The 19513-nt window shown below is 58.0% G+C and overlaps 7 protein-coding genes across 7 annotated transcripts; all 7 read right to left on the bottom strand.

Moving 5' to 3' along the window:
• Window positions 1–301: 301 nt before the first annotated feature.
• On the bottom strand, window positions 302–1024 carry P27 (the record flags this gene model as incomplete). The annotated part of the gene is made up of 1 exon (XM_001470100.1): window positions 302–1024. One exon carries the CDS (start codon window positions 1022–1024, stop codon window positions 302–304), a length of 723 nt encoding a protein of 240 aa, XP_001470137.1.
• An 898-nt stretch (window positions 1025–1922) lies between these two features.
• On the bottom strand, window positions 1923–2420 carry LINJ_28_1060 (conserved hypothetical protein; the record flags this gene model as incomplete). The annotated part of the gene is made up of 1 exon (XM_001470099.1): window positions 1923–2420. One exon carries the CDS (start codon window positions 2418–2420, stop codon window positions 1923–1925), a length of 498 nt encoding a protein of 165 aa, XP_001470136.1.
• Window positions 2421–3742: 1322 nt separating this feature from the next.
• Window positions 3743–4177, bottom strand: LINJ_28_1050 (40S ribosomal protein S14; the record flags this gene model as incomplete). Its single annotated transcript, XM_001470098.1, has 1 exon — window positions 3743–4177. One exon carries the CDS (start codon window positions 4175–4177, stop codon window positions 3743–3745), a length of 435 nt encoding a protein of 144 aa, XP_001470135.1.
• Window positions 4178–5203: 1026 nt separating this feature from the next.
• Window positions 5204–5584, bottom strand: LINJ_28_1040 (conserved hypothetical protein; the record flags this gene model as incomplete). The annotated part of the gene is made up of 1 exon (XM_001470097.1): window positions 5204–5584. The coding sequence occupies one exon, from the start codon at window positions 5582–5584 to the stop codon at window positions 5204–5206; it is 381 nt and encodes a 126-aa protein (XP_001470134.1).
• Window positions 5585–6572: 988 nt separating this feature from the next.
• LINJ_28_1030 (oxidoreductase-like protein) lies at window positions 6573–9494 on the bottom strand (the record flags this gene model as incomplete). Its single annotated transcript, XM_001470096.1, has 1 exon — window positions 6573–9494. One exon carries the CDS (start codon window positions 9492–9494, stop codon window positions 6573–6575), a length of 2922 nt encoding a protein of 973 aa, XP_001470133.1.
• Window positions 9495–11252: 1758 nt separating this feature from the next.
• LINJ_28_1020 (conserved hypothetical protein) lies at window positions 11253–12488 on the bottom strand (the record flags this gene model as incomplete). Its single annotated transcript, XM_001470095.1, has 1 exon — window positions 11253–12488. The coding sequence occupies one exon, from the start codon at window positions 12486–12488 to the stop codon at window positions 11253–11255; it is 1236 nt and encodes a 411-aa protein (XP_001470132.1).
• A 1186-nt stretch (window positions 12489–13674) lies between these two features.
• Window positions 13675–14244, bottom strand: LINJ_28_1010 (conserved hypothetical protein; the record flags this gene model as incomplete). The annotated part of the gene is made up of 1 exon (XM_001470094.1): window positions 13675–14244. The coding sequence occupies one exon, from the start codon at window positions 14242–14244 to the stop codon at window positions 13675–13677; it is 570 nt and encodes a 189-aa protein (XP_001470131.1).
• Window positions 14245–19513: the final 5269 nt, after the last annotated feature.

Here is a 19513-nt window from a genome sequence, read left to right as displayed (position 1 = left end):
AGCGATACGACGCAGCGGGGCATGTACGCGTGTATGGTACGGGTCTGTCTGTGGCTGCCTGTCTGTGTCGCCGAAGCACGCAACAAGAAGCACAAAACGGCATCGCACATCCCCGAGCACATAAGCTGGACCAAAAAAAAAACTGGCATCGCAAGAAGCGGCTACGCCTGCCGAAGGGCGAACGTGCTGTGGTGTAAAAGAAGTCGAGGGAACGTGTGTGTGTGTGTGTGTGTGTGTGTGCGTGAAGGGGGAGGAGGGAGGGCACGTGCAATCTTTAGGCGAGAGGTCTCTCTGCGCGCCCTTACACACCGTGGCCGGACATCAGCGGACCCGGGTTGTGGCCGCTGAGGTCCTCATGGCGGATGTTGAGAGGACGGATGCTGCCAGCCCCCTCGGTGCGCTCGTTCGCGTATAGCGTAAGCTCCTTCTCGCGGCCCATACCGCGCACGTGCTCCAGATACGGCTCGTTCGCCCCGATCTCCAGTTTGTATATCTCACGGATCGGGTCCGTTATTGAAAACTCCGGCACGCGGTGTACCCAGCGGTAGACCTGCTGGTCAATGTCGATCTTCTTGTTGAAGCGCTGCTGCTGCACCCACGGCTTCGTGGACCATAGGCCAAGGTTGTATAGCGTGATGTCGGGGTGCAGAAAGGTGAGGCGGTACGAAAACCACAGGGAGTAGATCACGACAAGCGTCACCAACACCGAGACCGGCATCGACTCCACCGACTGCAGCTGCATTCGTATCTTCTCGATCGTGCTCACCTCAAGCCAGTGCACGTAGCGGCCGTACGGGTTGCGCGAGAAGAAGCCGCAAGAAATGCCCTGTGGCAGCACGTTGTAGCGGAAGCGGTAAAGCCAATGCATCGGCTTGGCCGAGTAGCCCTGGCAGTAGCCTGTGCTAGTGCCATCGTGAACGGCGCCGAGAAAGGGGTTTAAGCTCATCGGCTTCACATAGACACCGTGGTCCACCAGGTTGGCGCGAGCCGTGCCACCGGATATCTTGTTCGTGCAACGAGACATGATACCTGTTTCCTTCTGATGGTTCAGTGATGGATTCCTACTAGATCAAGGCGAGCTGTTGAATGCGCGGACGTGCGCGCACACACACACGCAAAAAGAAAAAAGAAAAACGCGCGCAAAGCCGAGGATGCAGTGACGAGGGTCTGGAACGTGGGGACGCGGAGGTGGAAAAAGGGTGCGAGAGCAGAAGGGGCAGTGCGGTGCTTCCTCCAACAGACGAAGTAAAGAGCCTGCGGCCAGGAGCGGAGTGCACGTCCCCGCGCGAGAGAGACGGCGGCGGCGAGCGGAAAAGAGGAAAGAGAGGAAAGAGAGAGGTGATGCGGAGAGATGGCGAAAAGGACATTGGCGATGATTGCAGCGGCATCGTCGAGGACATGGATAGACGGGGAGAGACGATGGATGGCAGACAGCAGCACGAGAGAGTGCGAGCAAGTGCCAGGAAGCACAGAACGAGGAGTCGGAGAAGAAGCGATTTGGCAGGGCAGAACCTCGCCCTGTAGATGTACTCTCTCTCCTGCATAGAGAGCGACAGAGAGACGCCGCCGCGTTGTCCCCTTCCCCCTTCTTGTGTGACTCCTCCACTCTATATCCGTAACTCAGAGAGAGATGCGCATATATATATATATATTTATATCAGTTTTTTCTTCGTCTTTACGAGGTGCAACAGGAGAAGAGGACAGTGCCAACACACACACACACACACCGAAGGACAGGAGACAAGGAGTGAGAGACGGCCCATACTACCAGCTAAGCAGCCCCGTGGGACGCGCCGTGAAGCAGGCAAAGAGAAAGGTGGTCAAGGGAAGGTGCGAGAAAGACACAGACGCAGACCACACACGCATGCACACGGGCATACGCCCAGCACCCGTGACCTCCACCTGCCCGGCAATGATGGATATCAAGCGATTGTGTGTTCATGCGCTCGCAACGCTGAATGCCTCTCCTCCGGTATGAAGAGCGTCGGCGTGACGAGGGCGACAAATGCGCTGTTAAGCATCGCCTGGCTGCACCGGCTCAGCTCGCGACGCTGCCCGCCTCCAAAGCACTTGGAACACCCTTCCTCCTCGGAGACAGTGCCAAGTGTGCACTGTCCGTTGCCCGCGGCAGCCGCGGCGGTCTCCTCCTCATCCGATGAGCGCGAAGGGGCCCAGGTGTAGCGAACCACATCCGACAACAGCATGTCGCCCTTGTCACTGTCTACAGACTGCAAAGTACCCTCCAGCTCCTGGGAGCCCTTGGTGAGGAGCACCGTCACTCGGCGGCCGACGAGGTTGAAAAGCACCTCATACGGCAAGATCATGTGACTCTTGTTCTTGGCAGAAGGCGACACGGCCGGCCCTGATGGCGCCGTTTTGGTCGTCCGCGAGCCAGCCGAGAAGTTCACGTTGGCGCTCATTCTTGTTCGTGTCGTTTGTCACTTCTCCTCTGTTGAAGCTACTCCGCGGCCGTGTGTGGGTGTGAGTGCGATCCTTGCGATGCGCGGTATTGCAACCGCGCCCACCGCACACGCGCACAGCCAGTCGCACTCGAGAACCTACGTCAACGGGCGCGTAGACAAAATAAGCTTACAGGCACCGATACAGATTTCCTTTGTGCGATGCGGTGCGTAGGCATCTGGAAGAGGTGAAGGCGAGGGAGGGGGAGAGGTTCGCGCGGACGCGCCAAAAACGGTGACCAGTGCAGGCAACGTCAAGTAGAGAAGGAAGAGAAGCGGGGTGAGGTAGGTAGCATAGGGTGAGCGTCCACCATCGTTCCAAAAGTACTAAAAGGGGCATGGAAAAGTGGAAGAGCAGAGAGGGTTCGAGAACGGAGGCTCCAGCACAGAGGCAGTAAGACAAGAATAGGTGATTGTAAAAAGATGCAGTGACCGAGACTGTCTAGACCGTATGGTGTAGAGCTCTGCAACCGCAACTGCAGCCCACCGTGCGCGCGCCTCCGCTTTTCTTCTCCTCTTTAGTGTTTCCCATGGCAGGCCCTTCCTGGCTCACAAGTTGCGTGTGTGCGTGTGCTCGCGCATATGCCAACATAGATGAAGCGGCTCATGAGCTGGCTCCTTCACCGCCCCACACACCCTCACACGCACTCCCTAACGGCACACGCACAGAGAAGGCTTCATCGCGCCGATTTCCTGCGGGTTGTGGGATAGTCAGCGGATGCACAGCCCGCCAAATGGTGGCGTACCGTGCACGTCTCTCTCTTCATTTTTTTGTTTTCGTTTTGAGAAAGAGGGAGAAGAACCCAAAATCAGAGAAGGACAAAATCAACGGAGAAATTAGGATGGGACACATAACTGCGTGGTCCTGCATGTGCGCGCGAGTGCACCCAAAGAGATCGTCAAGGTGCGACAGCACGAGAGGCTTCACCTCTGCCACCACCGCCTGCTTCCGCCAGACTAGCAGTGAGGGAGGCGGGTAGCACACCGAGGAAACGGCTGCCGCCACTCCGTTACGCCTCCCTGTTCTTATGTTTGGCCCTGCCGCATTCGATGCACCCACTCCGGCGAGCGTATACGCGTGCCGGATGCACGCACCTTTTCTTCGCCTCTATTCGTGCTGATGCCGGAAGGACGCAGAGGCAAGCACTGGCTAGCGCACTCGCCGACAAGCCGCAACACACGCAGACACAAACGCGCGCATGCTCACATGCAGCGATTCGCCAGAGTAGGCTCGCATTCGAAAGGCGATTCGAAGGCACGTGCTCAGGTACATGCATCGAGGCCTACAGGCGGCGACCACGGCGGGAGCCCTTGCGGCGGGTGGAGTCGGTCGGGATCGGGGTGACATCCTCGATGCGGCCAATCTTCATCCCAGCACGGGCGAGCGCGCGGAGGGCGGCCTGGGCGCCAGGGCCAGGGGACTTGGTGCGCACACCACCGACGGCGCGCATCTTGACGTGCAGGGCGTTGATTCCGCACTCCTTGCAACGCGCCACGACGTCCTGGGCGGCCATCATCGCAGCGTAGGGGGAAGACTCATCGCGATCGGCCTTCACCTTCATACCGCCAGTAACTTTCACGTATGTTTCGCGGCCGGACGTGTCTGTCACGTGCACGAATGTGTCATTGAAGGAGGCGAAGATGTGCACGACACCGTAAACGAGGTCTCCCTTCTTCACGTTCGGGCCATACGTCTTGACCTCCTGCTTCTTGGACATTGTGTTGTGGCTGGAAAGAGCTTCACGCAGTACACCCTGTCAGCACATGTGCGTGCGTGTCGTCGTTCGATTATTATTTTTGTTATAGTTGTAGGGATGTGTGAGGTGTTGTTGTGCGTTATACAACAGAGAGGGAGCGCAAGAAGGGAGAGAGAAAGGGAGGCGTTGCATCAAGACGGTTCAGCATTCCCAAGTACCAACAAAAAAGGGGGCAGAGTAGGCGGTGCCCGCAACGCAGTATTGAGACACAGACGCATGCAGTCTTCCGTATTGTGGTCGCCACGTGCCACACTGTTTCGGGGCGTGCGTCCCACTCGCCAACTCTCAACTACGCACACGCGTGCGTCTGTTTGCCCCCGAGTAAGAAAAGAAACGGCACAGCAGCGGCGCGGATGAGGCAGCTGGCGGCACTGCACCTTCCCCTGCCCACAGAGGCGCATGTAACCTCGCTTTCTGTCTTTCTTGTCTCGGTGCGAAACGGCTCTCGAGTTCTCTTGTACATCAGAAGAGCGCACCGTTGGCTATCGCACCCTGCAGCCACGCTCGCAGCCTATCGGCTGGGTGCTGCAGTTGGTGAGCACACATAGAGACCCACAGGCACACGTACACACGCACACACAGCAATCCCTTTCACCGCCTCTGCTCAACAGAAGCGCCAACAGTCGTCACAAAACAGAGCACGACTTGCGCGCAGCAGCATCAGCGGCATACGCCGCAGGAGTACAACGCGTTCCTCCTGCCTCGAAGTGAACGGGGGGGGGTACAAGGCGAGTGGGAGACGCAAAGGACAGGCAACTGGAGAAAATGGAGAAGGAGAGGGGAGGGAGGAGCACTGGGCAGAGGAGCTCGCGTGACGTGCGCGCATGTGCGTTGAACATGAGCACACGCACGGCGATCACATCTCGAGGCTCCTTTTGATAGCTTTTCTCCTTCCCCGCCGCCCTGCCGGTGTCTCATCGATGTGCCCTCGCGTCAGTCTCTCACCTCACCCCCCGACCCCCACTTCGCTTGCTTCTCGTCCTCTCTTTACTCCCAGTAAACGCCGAAGACAACAACGGTGACGTGCATGTACTGGTTCGAGTACGTGTAGGTCGCGTAGTTGTCCGTCTCTGGGTCCCACAGGCAACGCGAGGCAACGCGCATGCCTTGGCTGGCGGCCTCCGTCACCGTCGCATGGGTTACCAGCTTGTACCGCTCGTAGCCGAGACGCACAGTCCGTTGCTGGATCTCAGCACACAAGTCTTTGATGAGCGGCTGTGCCTCCTCGTAGACGTACGGCCGCTCCGGGCCAACCATGTATTCGCAAACATCCTTGATGATGTGCTCCACCGCGGACACAGTGAACTTGGACTCCTGGCGAGGCAGTGTGAAGGACTCGCGAGGCGCGGCGGTGTACTCGGACGCCATTCTGCTGTCAGCGGGAAGAGAAAAGGAAAGAGGGCGACAGCCAAGGGGACACCACGGGTGTGTGCGGAGAGCGAGCGAGAGAGTGAGTGTGAGTGAGAGGGGTCCTACGTGGGCCTGGAGTAGATGGCGGATGCGTTCCATTGTGTGGCGGCAAAGACGGGCACAAGGATATCAAGAAGAAGTGGCCGGAAACACAAGTGGCCATGTTGAGGAAGCGAGAGTGAGAGAGCAAGTGAGAGATTCCTCCCCTTAAAGGCGTAGGGTACGTAGGGGAGGTGTGCGAGGGCTGCGGCGCGCCGGTGCGCCTCTCCTCCAACGTGAGCAGGGGTGGATATGCTATCGTTAGAAGAGCATCGCGAACAAACAGGCAGCCGAGAACGAAGAGAGAACCTGGACTTTCCCTGCGTCGCGGCGACCCACCAGTGCTCTGCATGAGTGTTGGTGTCCCTCAAGATCGTCACCATGCCCATCGCTCTCGCTGTACTTACTCCAGTCCTGCACCCTGAAAGTAACCAGGCAACGAACGGATGGAGAGGCGGGCGGGGTGCGACGTACGACACGCATGCGTGCGGGTCTGCTTGCCCACCCACTCACGCACACACACACACACGCACACCACATGAGAAATCAGCACATGGGTGATTATGATTCGTTGAAAGGGTGGAAGGAATTAAATCCACTTAAGCGAACAAGGGGCGTGGTCTGCATTGCGTCCGTATCTGTCTGCGTGTGTGGGGAGAGAGAGGGCGGGCGGGGGGAGGGGCGGCGGTGCATGCCCTCTCGAACGAGAGAGACAGAGACATCGGTACACCCGCACACGGACACAGACACCCATTCTCCTTCCGGTGTGTGAGGAACCACGACAAACAACTGTCCGATGCACTCCTGCGAACCAAAACGGAGGCGACAACAGGAACAAAAACTTGGGAAGGGCCTGCAAGGATGAAACACGCACAACCATCCCTGCAGACAGGACCCGCCGTCGCGATCACCACGCAATCACCTTGAAGTCCTTGTAAAACATGCCGTACATGCGACTGTTTGTGAAGATGAGATCCAGACAGCGCGCCGCCGCATCTACCTCGTCCAGCGGGCATAGCATAAACTGCTCTGCCCGTCGATCCTTCTTCAGCTTTGGCGACTCATCCGTAATCCATCCGGTGTCTACCGAGTTCATGTAGATTCCGTCCGCTGCGTAGTCGTCGGCGCTCGTGCGCGTCATCATGTTCAGCGCCGCCTTGGCCATGTTCGTGTGCGGGTGCGTCGTCTGCTTGAACCGGTAGAACTGCCCCTCCATCGCCGAGACGTTGATGATGAAGCGCGGCTCGCTCACCACGGCGTCGCCCTCGCGGTCTGTCAGGCACGCCTTGAGACGACCATTGAGAATGAAAGGGGAGAGGGCGTTTATGGCCATCACCTCGGCCGCCTCGCTGCCCTGTATCTCAGCGAGGTTCATCACCCACGAGTTCTTCTCACGGTGGTCGCTCTCTTCCGCTTGTGTATCGTAGCGGTCAAAGATGAGGGTGCGGTCGCACGCCACGTGCAACGCCACTGCGGCGCCGTCCGCCGACGGCAACACGTTGCTCGCCGCGATGCCAGACTGCGGCGCTGCGCTCTTGCTGTTCCTCGTTTTGCCCGCATCGTCGTGGCGGGCAGCCTGGTTTGTGTCGAGGAAGGGCTGCATGCTCGGTTGGTACTCGATAGACAGCGGCTGCCCCACCGTGACGGTTGCGTGACGGAGGAAAAAATTGTGCCACTCAGCTGCGCATACGTCGTCTTGGATGCTGGCTTGCAGAGCAGCTGGCGGGTTCAGCTCAATGTTGCGGAGGTGCTCCGTGTACTGCGGTGTCCGCGCGATGGTCTGCGCCGCGTTGTTGATGATGGCAAACAGCTTCTTGTACCTCTGTCGGACAAACGCGCAGAACTGCGTGACAACCCACATATCCCGCAGATCGAGCGAGAAGAGGTGCAGGCGGTCTTTCCAGACGTCGTAGTCGATCTCCTGCTGAAAGCGCGCTACCGCCTCGTGGATGAAGCGGGTGGTGCCGAGCACGGTGGCACCGCAGCGAAGCAGCGAGAGCGCCATCGCATACCCGATCTTGATGCGGCAGCCTGTGAGGAGCACCGTTTTGCCCCGCAAGTCCCGCGCCATGAGGCGTTTGTTGTAGTTGTACTCGCCGCAGAGGTGGCACATACTGTAGTAGTACTGGTGGAGGCGGTTGTAGCGCACCTTGCAGATGTGGCACCCGATAAACTTGTTCAGCTTCAACTGTGCGTCATCCTCGTGGTGCTCGACAGCGTAGCGCTGCACATCGTCGTAGATGCAGTACCCCTCCGGCTCCTCTGACGAGGAGCTGGGAGGGCTGCGCTGAATCAGTACCGGCGAAGGGCCGCAGCCCCGCACTTTGGCAGAGCCGTACACACGACGCGCGATGAAGCAGTGCAGCGTCTGCTCGGCGATGCAAAGCTGCTGCGCACGCGCACGCCCTTCATCCTGCTCCCCATCGCCGTCAGTGGTCGCGGGCACGGGGCAGAACCGCTCGTCACTAGCCCCCTCCAGCAGCACCAGCTCGAGCGCTCGTAGCAGGTCGTCCAGTGGCAGGTCCACCGTCGCCATCACCTGCGAAGACGCAGCGCCGGGATCGCCATCCTCAATCAACGAACGAAGACCGTGAATCGACTGCAGCTCGACAAGAGGGGTTCGCACGATCACATCGTGGTGCGTAGACGCCAATAGGGAGCGGAGCGGCGCAGGCTCCGCTCCTCCGACGGTGATGGGAGAATTTAGCGTATTTGGAGGTGCCGCCGTTTTCGCGAGGTGCACCAGCGCCGCAGCACGCTGCGCCACATAGCATTTCATGCCGCGAACATAGCTGCGCACTACAAGAGGGGAGTTCACGGCGTCCGCCGGCCCGGCGCCATCAAACAAGGGTGGCGGCATCTGGGAGCCGTACGAGTGCGGGAGGTAGCGGTACACCTGTGCGGTGAGTTGAGTAATCACGAGCCAGTCCCGCTCCACGGCGGGGACGGCCGTCGACGCATCCGTCTCTGTGCGCGATTTTTTCACTGTGGAGAAGGATGTGCTAGACGCAGATGGATCGCCCTCTCCGCCGGTGACGGGCGGGGTCGCCACAGATGGCGATGCGGCAGCACGAGACCTCGCAGCAATTCCCGCCGCGGCTGCGCTGTCCCCTACGTAGCCCTCAACCCGCTCTCCTCGTAGGGCCTGCTCCAGACGCAGAAGGTTCTCAAAGGCACCAACAAGCCGCAACACCTCTTTCTCCGATGCAGAGAGCCTCAGAGTGTCCGCATTACTTGCCGCACCGCCATCAGCTGCAGAAGCGGTGCCGGCAGCACTGCTCTGCAAGTTGTCTTCGTCTTGGTCACTGCAGTTCAACCCCGGCGCCTTCGGCGGCTCAACGAGCCGAAGCGGTGCGACGTTGTCATTGGCCCCTTCGCTGCCTGCGAGAAGCAGTGCGCTCAGAGCATCATCGCGCTCGCGCTTCATGGCAGTGCGGCGCACCGCCTCGATGTCCTGCTGGCGCAGGTAGCGCTTTCGACGGCTCTTCTCTTCATTCATGATCGCCTTGAAAATGTCGCGGTTCTCGCGTTTCGTCTTCCGGTCACGGGTGATCATTGTGTAGAGGCGGCTGTCAGACAGGTAGGGGTCACCGACATAGAGGCCAGGATTGTGAAACAGCACCCGAACAACCTTCACGGCAGATTGCAGCTCGCTGAAGGAGAAGCCCCACTTCGCCTCGCGATCTGCCAGGGAGAGGGTGGCATCGTAAGTGTCGTGCTGGCACAGCGGCACCTCCTCCTCGTCCTCCGCCGGCACCTCGGCGGTGTGGTCCTCTGCTGTCTCGTCCTCCGCGGTGTTTCGACGTGGCGGCTTAACTTGATCTGACATTCGCCTGTGCTTCTTCGTTCTGCGTATGAAGCTCAAAGCCGCGCTTCAAGTGCGGTGTTGCGCAAGCGCACACGCTAAAGAGTAGCAAAGCCCGGCGGATGGCGCCGTGTGCGTGCGTGCGTGCACGTCGGTCGATGACGACGCGTTTCTTGGCGTGTGAAACAGCGTGGCTGGCAAAGGGGAGTGGGGGGGGGGAAGAGAGAAGAAACGAAGTGGCGGGGTGGGAGAGGAATGATGGGCGTAGAGGCAAGATACGGACAGGGAGAGTGAGAAGGGGGGAGGGCAAGGATGAAGGGGCGCGAAGAGGCCAGCTCCATAAATAACGGGCCAGTGGGGCGAAGACACACGCACACTCTCACGCTGGTCATCCGCACGGGCAAAGAGAGGGAGTGCGAAGAGTACAGCGAACTGAAGACGGGGTGAGAAGGGAAGGAGCTAAGTGCACGACGATCAAAGCCTCTCGGCCCTCGCCCCCATCCTCTTCCTTCTTTCCCGGTGCACGAGCGACGAAGAATTCTGGAAAAGGCGCATGTGAAGGGAGACGTGGGGGGCTCTGGTGTGAGTTCCACAAAGATCGACTCACGTCCTAGTGCAGGTCCCGGTCACATGCACCAGCACCACGCCAATAAGCACAGCTGGTGTGCCTCATGCCCTTCGTTGAGCGCTTCAGCGCCGCACCTCATCATGTCAGCTTCCTCCGCTCGCTGTGGCTCTCTTTGTATTTTGTTTGGTTTGCCTTTTAGTACTTCGTCTTATCGCTTGTTGTTGTTGTGTGTGGAGAACGAGAGAGACGGCGGTGAAAGACACGGAGGAGGGCGTACCGTAGACCGCGTAGAGAGCGCGACACACACACACACACACACACAGGCAGAGAGACGCACATGAAGAGGACAAGGTAGGGAGACTGAAAGCGGCGCTAAAACTGCTATCAGTCCTGTCCTCCGAGCTCGGCGGAAGGCCGAGGGGGGTGAGGAAGACAGAAGAAAAGGGAAAACCGTCGAGAAGTCAAAGAGAGAGGGCACGCCGCGACGCACCGGCGCGCACCACACGCATCCTAGGTACGCCACGTGACGTCGTTGGGTGCGCTTCTCTTGCTCTTCCTCGATTCGATTGCCCCGTTTCCTTACTCTGCTGCTCATCTCCACGAGCCGACAACGAAGCCTCTCGCCCTTTCCACACAAGCACGCCGCTGCTCCAAAGACCTTCTCCAGCTCGCTCGTTTCGCCTCTCACTTGCGCGGGATCGCCTGAGTGTATGCCACCCTCCACTTTTGTTTTATATGTCGGATCTTAAACAACGAACCACGACGCACATAGTAGACCCCATCCGTACGATCCAGCGTGCAGGCAAGAGAGAAGAACATTCAGAGACGTGCGCACGCGCATATAGCCTGCAAAACTAACCCAAGTTGGTGATCCGCTGCACTGCCCTCGAGCAAAGACGCCGTTGCGGCCCACGCGCACAAAAGCCGCCGCCCCACACACGAAAAAATGAAAAGTCGAGATGAAGGAGCACTGCCTGATGGAAAGAGAAGACTTACACAGCCAAACGATGTGGGTCAGAGACAGGGATGATCGTACGGTGTGAGCGCATACACATCACACAGCCGTGGACGTGCACTGCGACGTGCCGGCTCTCCTCATACACGCTTTGCGATGGTCTTTGAGTGCGCGCGACGGCATCGTGGTATTCTCATCCGCTTGGTGCGGCTTGATGGCATACCTGGTGGGTGTCCCCTCATTCCAGGTATTGCCGCGCCTAGCCCATCATGGAGGGATCAATGCCCATCTGTTCCATCATCATTCGCTGCATCATCTGGTTCTGCTGCATCTGCTGCATCTGCTGCTTGTACTCCTCCTCATCACGCCGGCGGCGCTCCTCCAGCTGTGGGCGGAAGCGCTCGAATAGAGCAGCCGCGATGGGGGCTGTCTGCGGGATGCGCAGCAGCAAACGCGAGAGCACCTCCGCACGACTGCGCAGCGATTTCTCAGGGGAGCGTATCCACAACTCGAAGAGGGTGCTGGGAATAGTGCTGGAGGCGATCCCGGAGAAGAAGGCCTCGCCATACTTCTTGCTGCCGGCCATCACCAGGACGACCGTCAGGATAGAGTTCACGACCACCGGTTCGCCGGTCACATGCAGGTTGTCCGCCAGGCGCATCAAGTTCTCCTCCTCGATCAGCTCCTCCTGGCAGACCTGCGCACGAGTGAGGAAGCGCACGGCCGTGATGGCGTTCGCTACGACGCGGCGGTTGGTGTGGTCCAACAGCCGCAAGAAGAAGGACATGCCGCTGTGCCCATCTACGCCACTACCGATGTTGGCCGCACCCTCCGCGAGAGTGCAGATGTTTGCAAAGATGCCCGTGAGCGATGCGAGGAACGTGACGGAGCCTTCCGGGTCGAGGATGCGCAGCATTTTCACGGTGGCCGGCAAGCGGGCCAGCGTGGCGGCGCCTTCGCTACCCTTGGGCACATCCGTGTCGAGGACGACCTCGGAGTCGTCCACCTCTGTCAGCGCATCCAGCGCCTGAGCCACATCCTCCATCAAGTCCGCCTCTCCCTGCCGCTGCGCCTCGCTTAGAGTCGTTAACAGGACCTTGTAGCCATCAAGGCTGTTCAGCTTCTGTCGGCCCTCGGCGTCGGGGCCGTAGATGTACAGGATGACCTTGATAGCCAAGCGAACACTCTCCACGTTCGTGCCATCCTTCTGCAGCTTCGCCATCTGCACAATCGGGGCGCCGTACTTGAGGGCGCTCATGCGAGCAGAAGGCTGGCGGCGGACCACCTCCGGCTTGCATGCCGCCTGCAGCTCCGTCAGCTTCGCCACACGGGCCTCCTCGGAGTCCGCCTTGCGCAGCTCCACGAACGCCGCCCGCTGCGCCGACTCCATGTCGTACCTCTGGTGGTAGACAGAGTAGAGGATGGCGACCGAGAGGGTGCCGAGAGCAGCGTTGAAGAGCACCTTCCACACGGCTGGGTTGATTGGCGACTCCATCTTTTTTTTTTTTCGACACGTGCCTCTGTTGTGTTCACGGGTGTCGTCGCGAGTGTGGAGAGGGCGGAGAGGCGCTAGTACCCCTCGCGTAAGCGAACGAGAGAGAGGGACGGAGGCGCAGCGAGCCAGCACGACAGCACGGAATTTGCTCGTGTGTCTCTGCGCTTTTTCTAGGGGACTCCAACAGAAAACACAAACACAAACAGAAGGGAGCCCGAGATAGTGAGTACGATGGGCTGTGCCGGTGCAGCGATAACAACGACAGCAACAATACACGGGCAATCAAGGCTACCACCACCGCAGGAGGGAGACTAACAGAGGTAAAATATAAAAGACGCCGTGCAAATAAGGGCGGGGGTACTACGGCGGTGCACACACGCACACACCCACACGCAGAAATACACGTAAGAGAGAGGGAGAGGGAAAGTGGAGAGAGAGAGACGAATGACGAGTCGCTTCATTGCCTGAAGAACCTGTTGAGGGATGCAAAACACGGCGCGTTCATGACGTGTGCGAGCGCACTCAAACCGAGGTGGCATGCACGGCTGCAATCAGTAACGCGTCTAGCATGCTTAGATGCATGAAGACACACCCCAGGCGTTTCAGCTCCTCTTCTTTTTCCCCTCGTGCTCACATAAATGACGTGATGCTGCCAGCCTCATTATCAGTAGGGTCGGCTGCACAGTGAGACGTCTTCCATCACGCGCGCACGGGCTGCAGCTCTGCACATCGCTCGTTTCGCGCTTTCGATTCTTTTTGTTGTTGTTGCGTTCTTGCCTTTGATATCCGTGTGTGTGTATGTGAATTGATGTGCGGAGCATCCGCAGCAAAGCCGGTCATCATCGGTCACTCATTCTCACGTACAAGCGCACACATGCACGCAAACGCCAGACAGAGGCGCATCAAGACCCATCCTTGTCCGCAAAAGCAGCACACACACACACACCGCAGATGCACAATGCGTCGTGGAGAGGGAAGCGGGCCGGAGCGAGGCACCACAGGAGGAAGGCGCAGCGAGAGAGCGAGAAACACACACACACGCACTGTATGCGAGACGCGACTGTCAACGAGAGGCTGCAGTGCCACTGGGCTTCTTGTGAACTTCTATGCACCGTACCTCTCGACGTCGTCTTTTCGTGCACCTACCTCGCTGCTGCCGTCGCTTTTCGGGGTGTCAAAACAGACATTACAAAAAGGGCGCCACCGGCCGCTCCGCCGCACGCTCCTCTGGCGACTTCACCATACTATTTTTGTAGTTCAAGTAGTCCTCCCGCTCCATCTGCCGCTGGTCTTTGCGGTTGGCCAGGTAGTACCTCATCAGCTGCTCTTTGTCAAAGATCGGTTTCGGCATGATCTTCGAGTTCTGCTTGTGCGACGGGGGAAGCAGCCCCGACTTCGCGAGAATGTTCCACGGGCCTACGGAGAGGCGGCATCGCTTGACACCAAACCAATACTTGAAGGCGTCCACGTCGATCGTGGTCAGCATGAACAAGTGCCGGTCCTGCGTAACCGGGGTGTCGGGCGACCAAAGCGACTTTTGCGGGTGAGGGCAGTGCTTGCCGAGGTAGTGCAGAAGACGGATGTCGGAGTTGCGGCGCCGGTGCGTGTGCTCGACAAACATGTCATACGACTGGAACTTCCATGTCACGTGGTGGCCACGCATGCGGATGATCGGCGCACCAGGCGCACCCCAGAGCTGTGGGGACTTGCGATCCACCAGGGCACGCGCGCACAGCGCCGTGCTTGTCCAAAACATAACGCCGGCGGTTGCAAGTTTTGCTTTGTTTTCTTTTTTTCTCTCTCTCTGGTTAGGTGCAGTGTTGCGGGCCGAGAGAATGTGAGGAGCAACGTGTGAGGAGAGGGAAAGAGAGAGATGTGAAGAGCATTCGCCAGTTGTGAAAGTGCAGTCCTCTTCAACGGCATGCATGCACAGCACACGAGCGCACGAAGAGCGGGGTGGAGCGACACGCGAATTTAGCGCCGACAGCACCAAGGAAGCACCTCTTCCACCCCTCCCGCCTGTTTGAGAAGAGGCAGAGCCGTAGTCGGCAGCACCCTTAACTCTTTTCAAGCGACAGTATTTCTCTTTTCACAGCCAAGGCTCCTCTACTGCGGTGTTGTCTGTCTGTCCGTTTGCCTTCCCGTCCTTCAGCGGGGGTGTGCGCGCGCATGCGACTGCCCTTGCCGCTGCAGCGATTTGCGATCGTCACGTGAGTTGCATCGAACCACCCCCCCCCCTCACGTTTCCAATTCACGTGCACGTGCGCACGCACACACGCGCTCGCAGCCACCGGCACACAGGCGCACGTGGGCGAGCGGATCAGGGAGGCGGAAACACAGAGAAGCAGCCAACGAAAAAAAAAAAACAATGAGCAAGCGAGCAAGGGACAGGGCGCGTAAGAACGAAAAGAAACGAATCGGGGGAGGGGGAGGGGGAGGAGAACGTGGCGCGTGCGCTTTGCCATGCGCGTCTTGTCTTCTTCGCTGCCTTACCGAAGGGAGGGGAAGGGTGAAGTGTGTGCGTGGGGGGGGGGTATTAGACTACATCAGAGGCGGTGGATTGGATACGGGTAGAGGAGCGCGCAGCTGAGAAAAGATCCGGAAGTCTTGGTATGGGAGGTGTTGTGGCTGGAGGGGCGGTATAGTGCGCCCCGTCGCCGTTCCGCAGACTGAGGAAGGGGGTGGTGGAGGAAGTGTCGAGAAGAATAACGTTGAACAACGGCAAAGGACGGAAACAATACCGCGGCGGAAAGCGACGCCCCTAACGAGAGAGAAGCAGGTAACGCCCACTCTCCTGCCCAGCACGGCTTTACATCTTTGGCAAATAAACCGAGCGGGAGGCTGAGAGGTGCCCTGTTCTCGAACTCCCACCACACGGCAGCGCATGACGTTGGAGTTTCTTGATGGCGGAGCAGAGGGTGCGACGAACGAAACCAAAGAAGAAAGGAGCTGGTGGGGAGAGGGCCCGGTGAGGTGCGCCGTGAAAACAAACAGAAAGAAAACACAGAGGCAAGCGAAGCTCCAAGGCAGGATAGAAAGCCTCAGGTGCCGCTGTTGCATGCCGCTTACTTCATCGTGTGAGTTCTTGAGATGCCTCAATCACCCAGGCCCACCACTGATCTCTAAGCGAGGCGGCACGCCTATTAAGACGCATCGCGCTGACGGACCCTGTGGCCACCCCAGTCACAGACCTCGCCCCTCCCCCTTTCCCCCGCTCCCTTGCATGTGGGCGCGTGAGTGGGAAGCCGCAGGGAAAGGTAGAGGCTCTGCCGGGGTGCCGCAGGTGTCCGCGGGGCAACAGCAACGAAATGGAACACCACAACAACAAGTGGGCGTGTTCGTTGATAAGGCACGAGGGATGCAGTGCGGGGAAAAAGCAACACGAAAAAAAAAGGGAGCACACCCATAAAACGATAAGAGACGGGGGAAAGCATGAAGACAAACAGCTGACCGCCCGCCCAACTAGTAGAGCAACGGAAGGTCGGGAGGCTACAGGTGCGGTACCTTCAACCACACAAATGCCGCGCGCGAAGCCCAGCGCGAGTGAGGTGTAGCCGGCAGCCCATCCCCCCCGTCCCTGGCGCTAGTCTTCCGGGGCCGAGCTTCGTTTCGATGAAGCGCATGCAGTTTTTTGTTTTCTTTTTGCTTACACGAGGGCGCTGACGCCCTCCCTGTTGAACTCATCTGGCCCTGTTTAGGTCCGCCAGCTGAGACACTGTATCGCGGAAGGTGTCCTCCCTGCACCTTCTGGTTCACAAAGTTGTGCTGCACCAGATACCGCACACCCGTGTACATGGTGAAACCGGCGCCGGTGATCCGGCACTTGTGGGGGCAGGCATTGTTCGCCAGGGCCCCTGCGCCGGGGCCCACCACGAAGCAGCAACCGCACTGTCCGATAAGTTGCAGCCACTTGTTCAGCATGCTCTGCTTTCGGGTAGGGGCAGGGGTAAACCCAGGTGTCGTACATGAGCTGAGAGTCCCTCGGCGTCATCTTTCCCGCACCATCCATGTTCAGCGCCTTCATGAGCAAGCCATGCGCTTTACGCAATTTATTGAGTCCTTGCAGCTCCTCAAAAAAGCGTCACTGCGACTACTGGCGAGCCAGTCTCCCTAGAGGGCCTTCTTGCGCTTGAAAAGGGCCTCGGAGAGCCAGCAGACGCCAATCGACACCCTTGTCGCTAAGTGCATTGTCAAGGTCGACAGCGATGTCCACTGCATGCTTGCAGTCATCCGTAACTTAAGCGGGTTGTTCGCGTCGCGGAAGTCCGCAGCGGCACGCATCGTGCCGGGAAGGGCCATTTGAAAAAAAAGAAAATCATCGCTTTTTTTTTCACCGCGCTCGGTATTGTGAGCCGCGTGTCAGGGTGAAAGGGTCATCTCAGCACGCACGTATACACAAAAGGGTGTGAGAGAGGCAGAAAGCTCAGCAAGGGCCACACAAACCCAGGCGCAAGCAAGTTTTGTGTCTTGCTGTGAGAGAAGCAAGCAGATCCCGCATGAGAAACCGAAAATTGGAAGCAACGGCGTTTCTTGTATTCCTGTTTTCTCCCTTTTCCTGGCGCGAAAAAACCACCAGCGCCACCACCACTGCCGGCGACCGAAACGAATGCAAGAGAGAGGGGGAAGAGACGAGGTGAGACACGAGGGACGAAAAGAGAAACATGGGGTGAGGGCGGCGCTGCATCTTCATCGGTCCGTGTGGCGGGCAGCAGGCAAAGGCACGGTGGGAGGGGAGGAACGAAAATTCAAAACAAAAGGGAGCGGAAAAGCGCGCGAGCCCAGAGCTGCAACAGGAGCGCCGAGTAATCGATGTAGATACTCGGGTGCGTGTCTCAATGAAGAGCAGCGCACAAACAATCACACATCCAGACACGAGCGTGCACGACGGGGACTTTATCGAGCGCGTGCCGCTGTTGTAGTGTCTCCGGATGTGTGCCCACGCCTCTGACACATTCTGCCTTGTCTTTTTTTTTGTTATTGTTTCCTTTGCATTCTGACATTTTTTATGCGTTGATGCGTGCGCGTTCGGGCATTGTGAAGCGGAGAGAGACACACATTCGTGTAGCACGGGAAGGCAAAACGAGATGGATAGAGTAGAATGAACCATGTACATGCGGGAAGTCTGAATGGCGTGGAAGAAGAACCAAGAGGCAAGGAAACACATGGGAAAAATTCTCTCAAAGAAAAAGAGGGGGCGGCAGGAAGGAAGGAAGGAGGAGGGAAGAGGGAGGAGGGAGGCCGCGACTCCGAGAGAAGCTCGAGAGAGCACCGCACACGACAGGGAAGAGGAGTGGGGAGGTGGGAGACGAAGACACGTGCAGACATAATTACGCTTCAGCCGGCAACAGCAGCAACACTGGACTCACGGGATATCAAAAGAAGAGGGAGAGATGATGAGCAGGAAAAATGAGGAGGAGCGGCACCATGGAAGTGAGAAGCTGTAGCAAGACAGTAAAGCACTGCATAGAGCCACCACCATCACTCATCTTCCCCATCAGCCACTTTTTTATTCTTCTTTTGAAGTCCCTCTGGTGCTGCGCACCGCACACGCATGGGAGAGGAGGAGGGTTGTGTGCTGCTCTCTTTCCTTTACGTATTGCATCTATGGGAAACGCGAGGACAACACTGAAGTTAGACGCGAAAAGTGCGGCAGCGTTGAAAAAAAAAGCGTTGACGAGGTGGTGGACAACGAGAGAGAGGCGAGGCGTCCGGGAGGGTGGGAGAAGGATGACGGTCATGGAAGTGGAGGACGACAGCAACGACAAGGCGAGAGATGGGAAGTGTATACCGCCCCTCTCATTACCTTTGCTCTCCCTCCACCACCACGAGACCAATGAGACGGGCACCGACGGTGACCGGTCGACATGTCTCCCTCTTCCTCAGAACACAGTCGTTCATAAAAGCACAAGACACAGAAAGAGAGAGCCCAGTGCAGAGTGCGCGGACAGCGCTGGGAAGAAAACAAGGTGGAGGACGGGCGGTAGGGGCAAAGAAGACCATATCAACTCCAAACAACATACGAAAAAAAAAGAGGAGAGCGAAGCAAAATAGTAGTAGTACGTGCTACACACAGAGAGAGGAGACCTGCCCCACAACAGCAGCGGTATTAACAACAGCATTCACATATCCACTACCGCCGTAAAAAAAAAGGCGATTACAGACAGAACATCCAACGAGGACGAGGAGGAAGGAGGCACCGAAGCCGAAGGTGAAACCGAAGTCGATTTGGTCGCGCATATACACGCACACACATAAATACATAAAACGACGGGAGGACGAGAGGCAGAGAGAGCGTGCACACTCAGTAAGAAATTCAACAAGAAAAAACAGCGGAGGGACAGCGAGAGAGAACGTACATGGACAAGAAGAAAGAGAGCGCAGACGTCTACGCGCACATACGCACAGACACAGACGCACACACGGATAGAGTGAGAGAGGTGAATACACGCAAGTATGGGTTTCGCGGGGGGGGGGCGGCAGAGAGGGAGAAGGCGAGGAGGAGGAGGAGAAGGCAACCAGGGTTGCAACCAAAAAGCGATTTTCAAAGCCTTACATGGAATCAAAATCAAAAGACGTAAACCGACGGGAAGGAGCACATCAGATGCAAGTGGCATACGTCCCTCGCCCACTAGATCCTACACAACTCCACACACGCACCCACAGGAACCTGCCACCTCAGCAAGACCTACCCATCTCCCCCTCGTTGCTCCGTACCCACCAGCACACTGTGCTCCCGCGTAGAAGGAAAACAACAACAAAGAGACCAAGATGGCTATCTTCACTTCTTCTTCTGTTCTTACACGCACATCTCCGTCATAACTGGTGATTTGAGTGTGTACACTTCTTATGCGAGTGTATGTGTGTGTGTGTGTGTGTCCGTGAGTGCATGTATAGCGTCTTCGAGAAAGCCAAAGGAAGCCGTCAAATCGGAGTAAACGTGGATGTGCGAGAAACGGATGACAACCAGCGAAACGACAAAATAAAAAGATGTGGTTTGTATGCCTCGCGCTGCGCACGCACATCGA

This window comes from Leishmania infantum, chromosome 28 (genome assembly GCF_000002875.2).
Source record: "Leishmania infantum JPCM5 genome chromosome 28".
In the NCBI taxonomy this organism is placed as follows: domain Eukaryota; phylum Euglenozoa; class Kinetoplastea; order Trypanosomatida; family Trypanosomatidae; genus Leishmania; species Leishmania infantum.
Note: the sequence above shows the minus strand (reverse complement) of the source record. Positions and strands in the feature narration are given on the sequence as shown.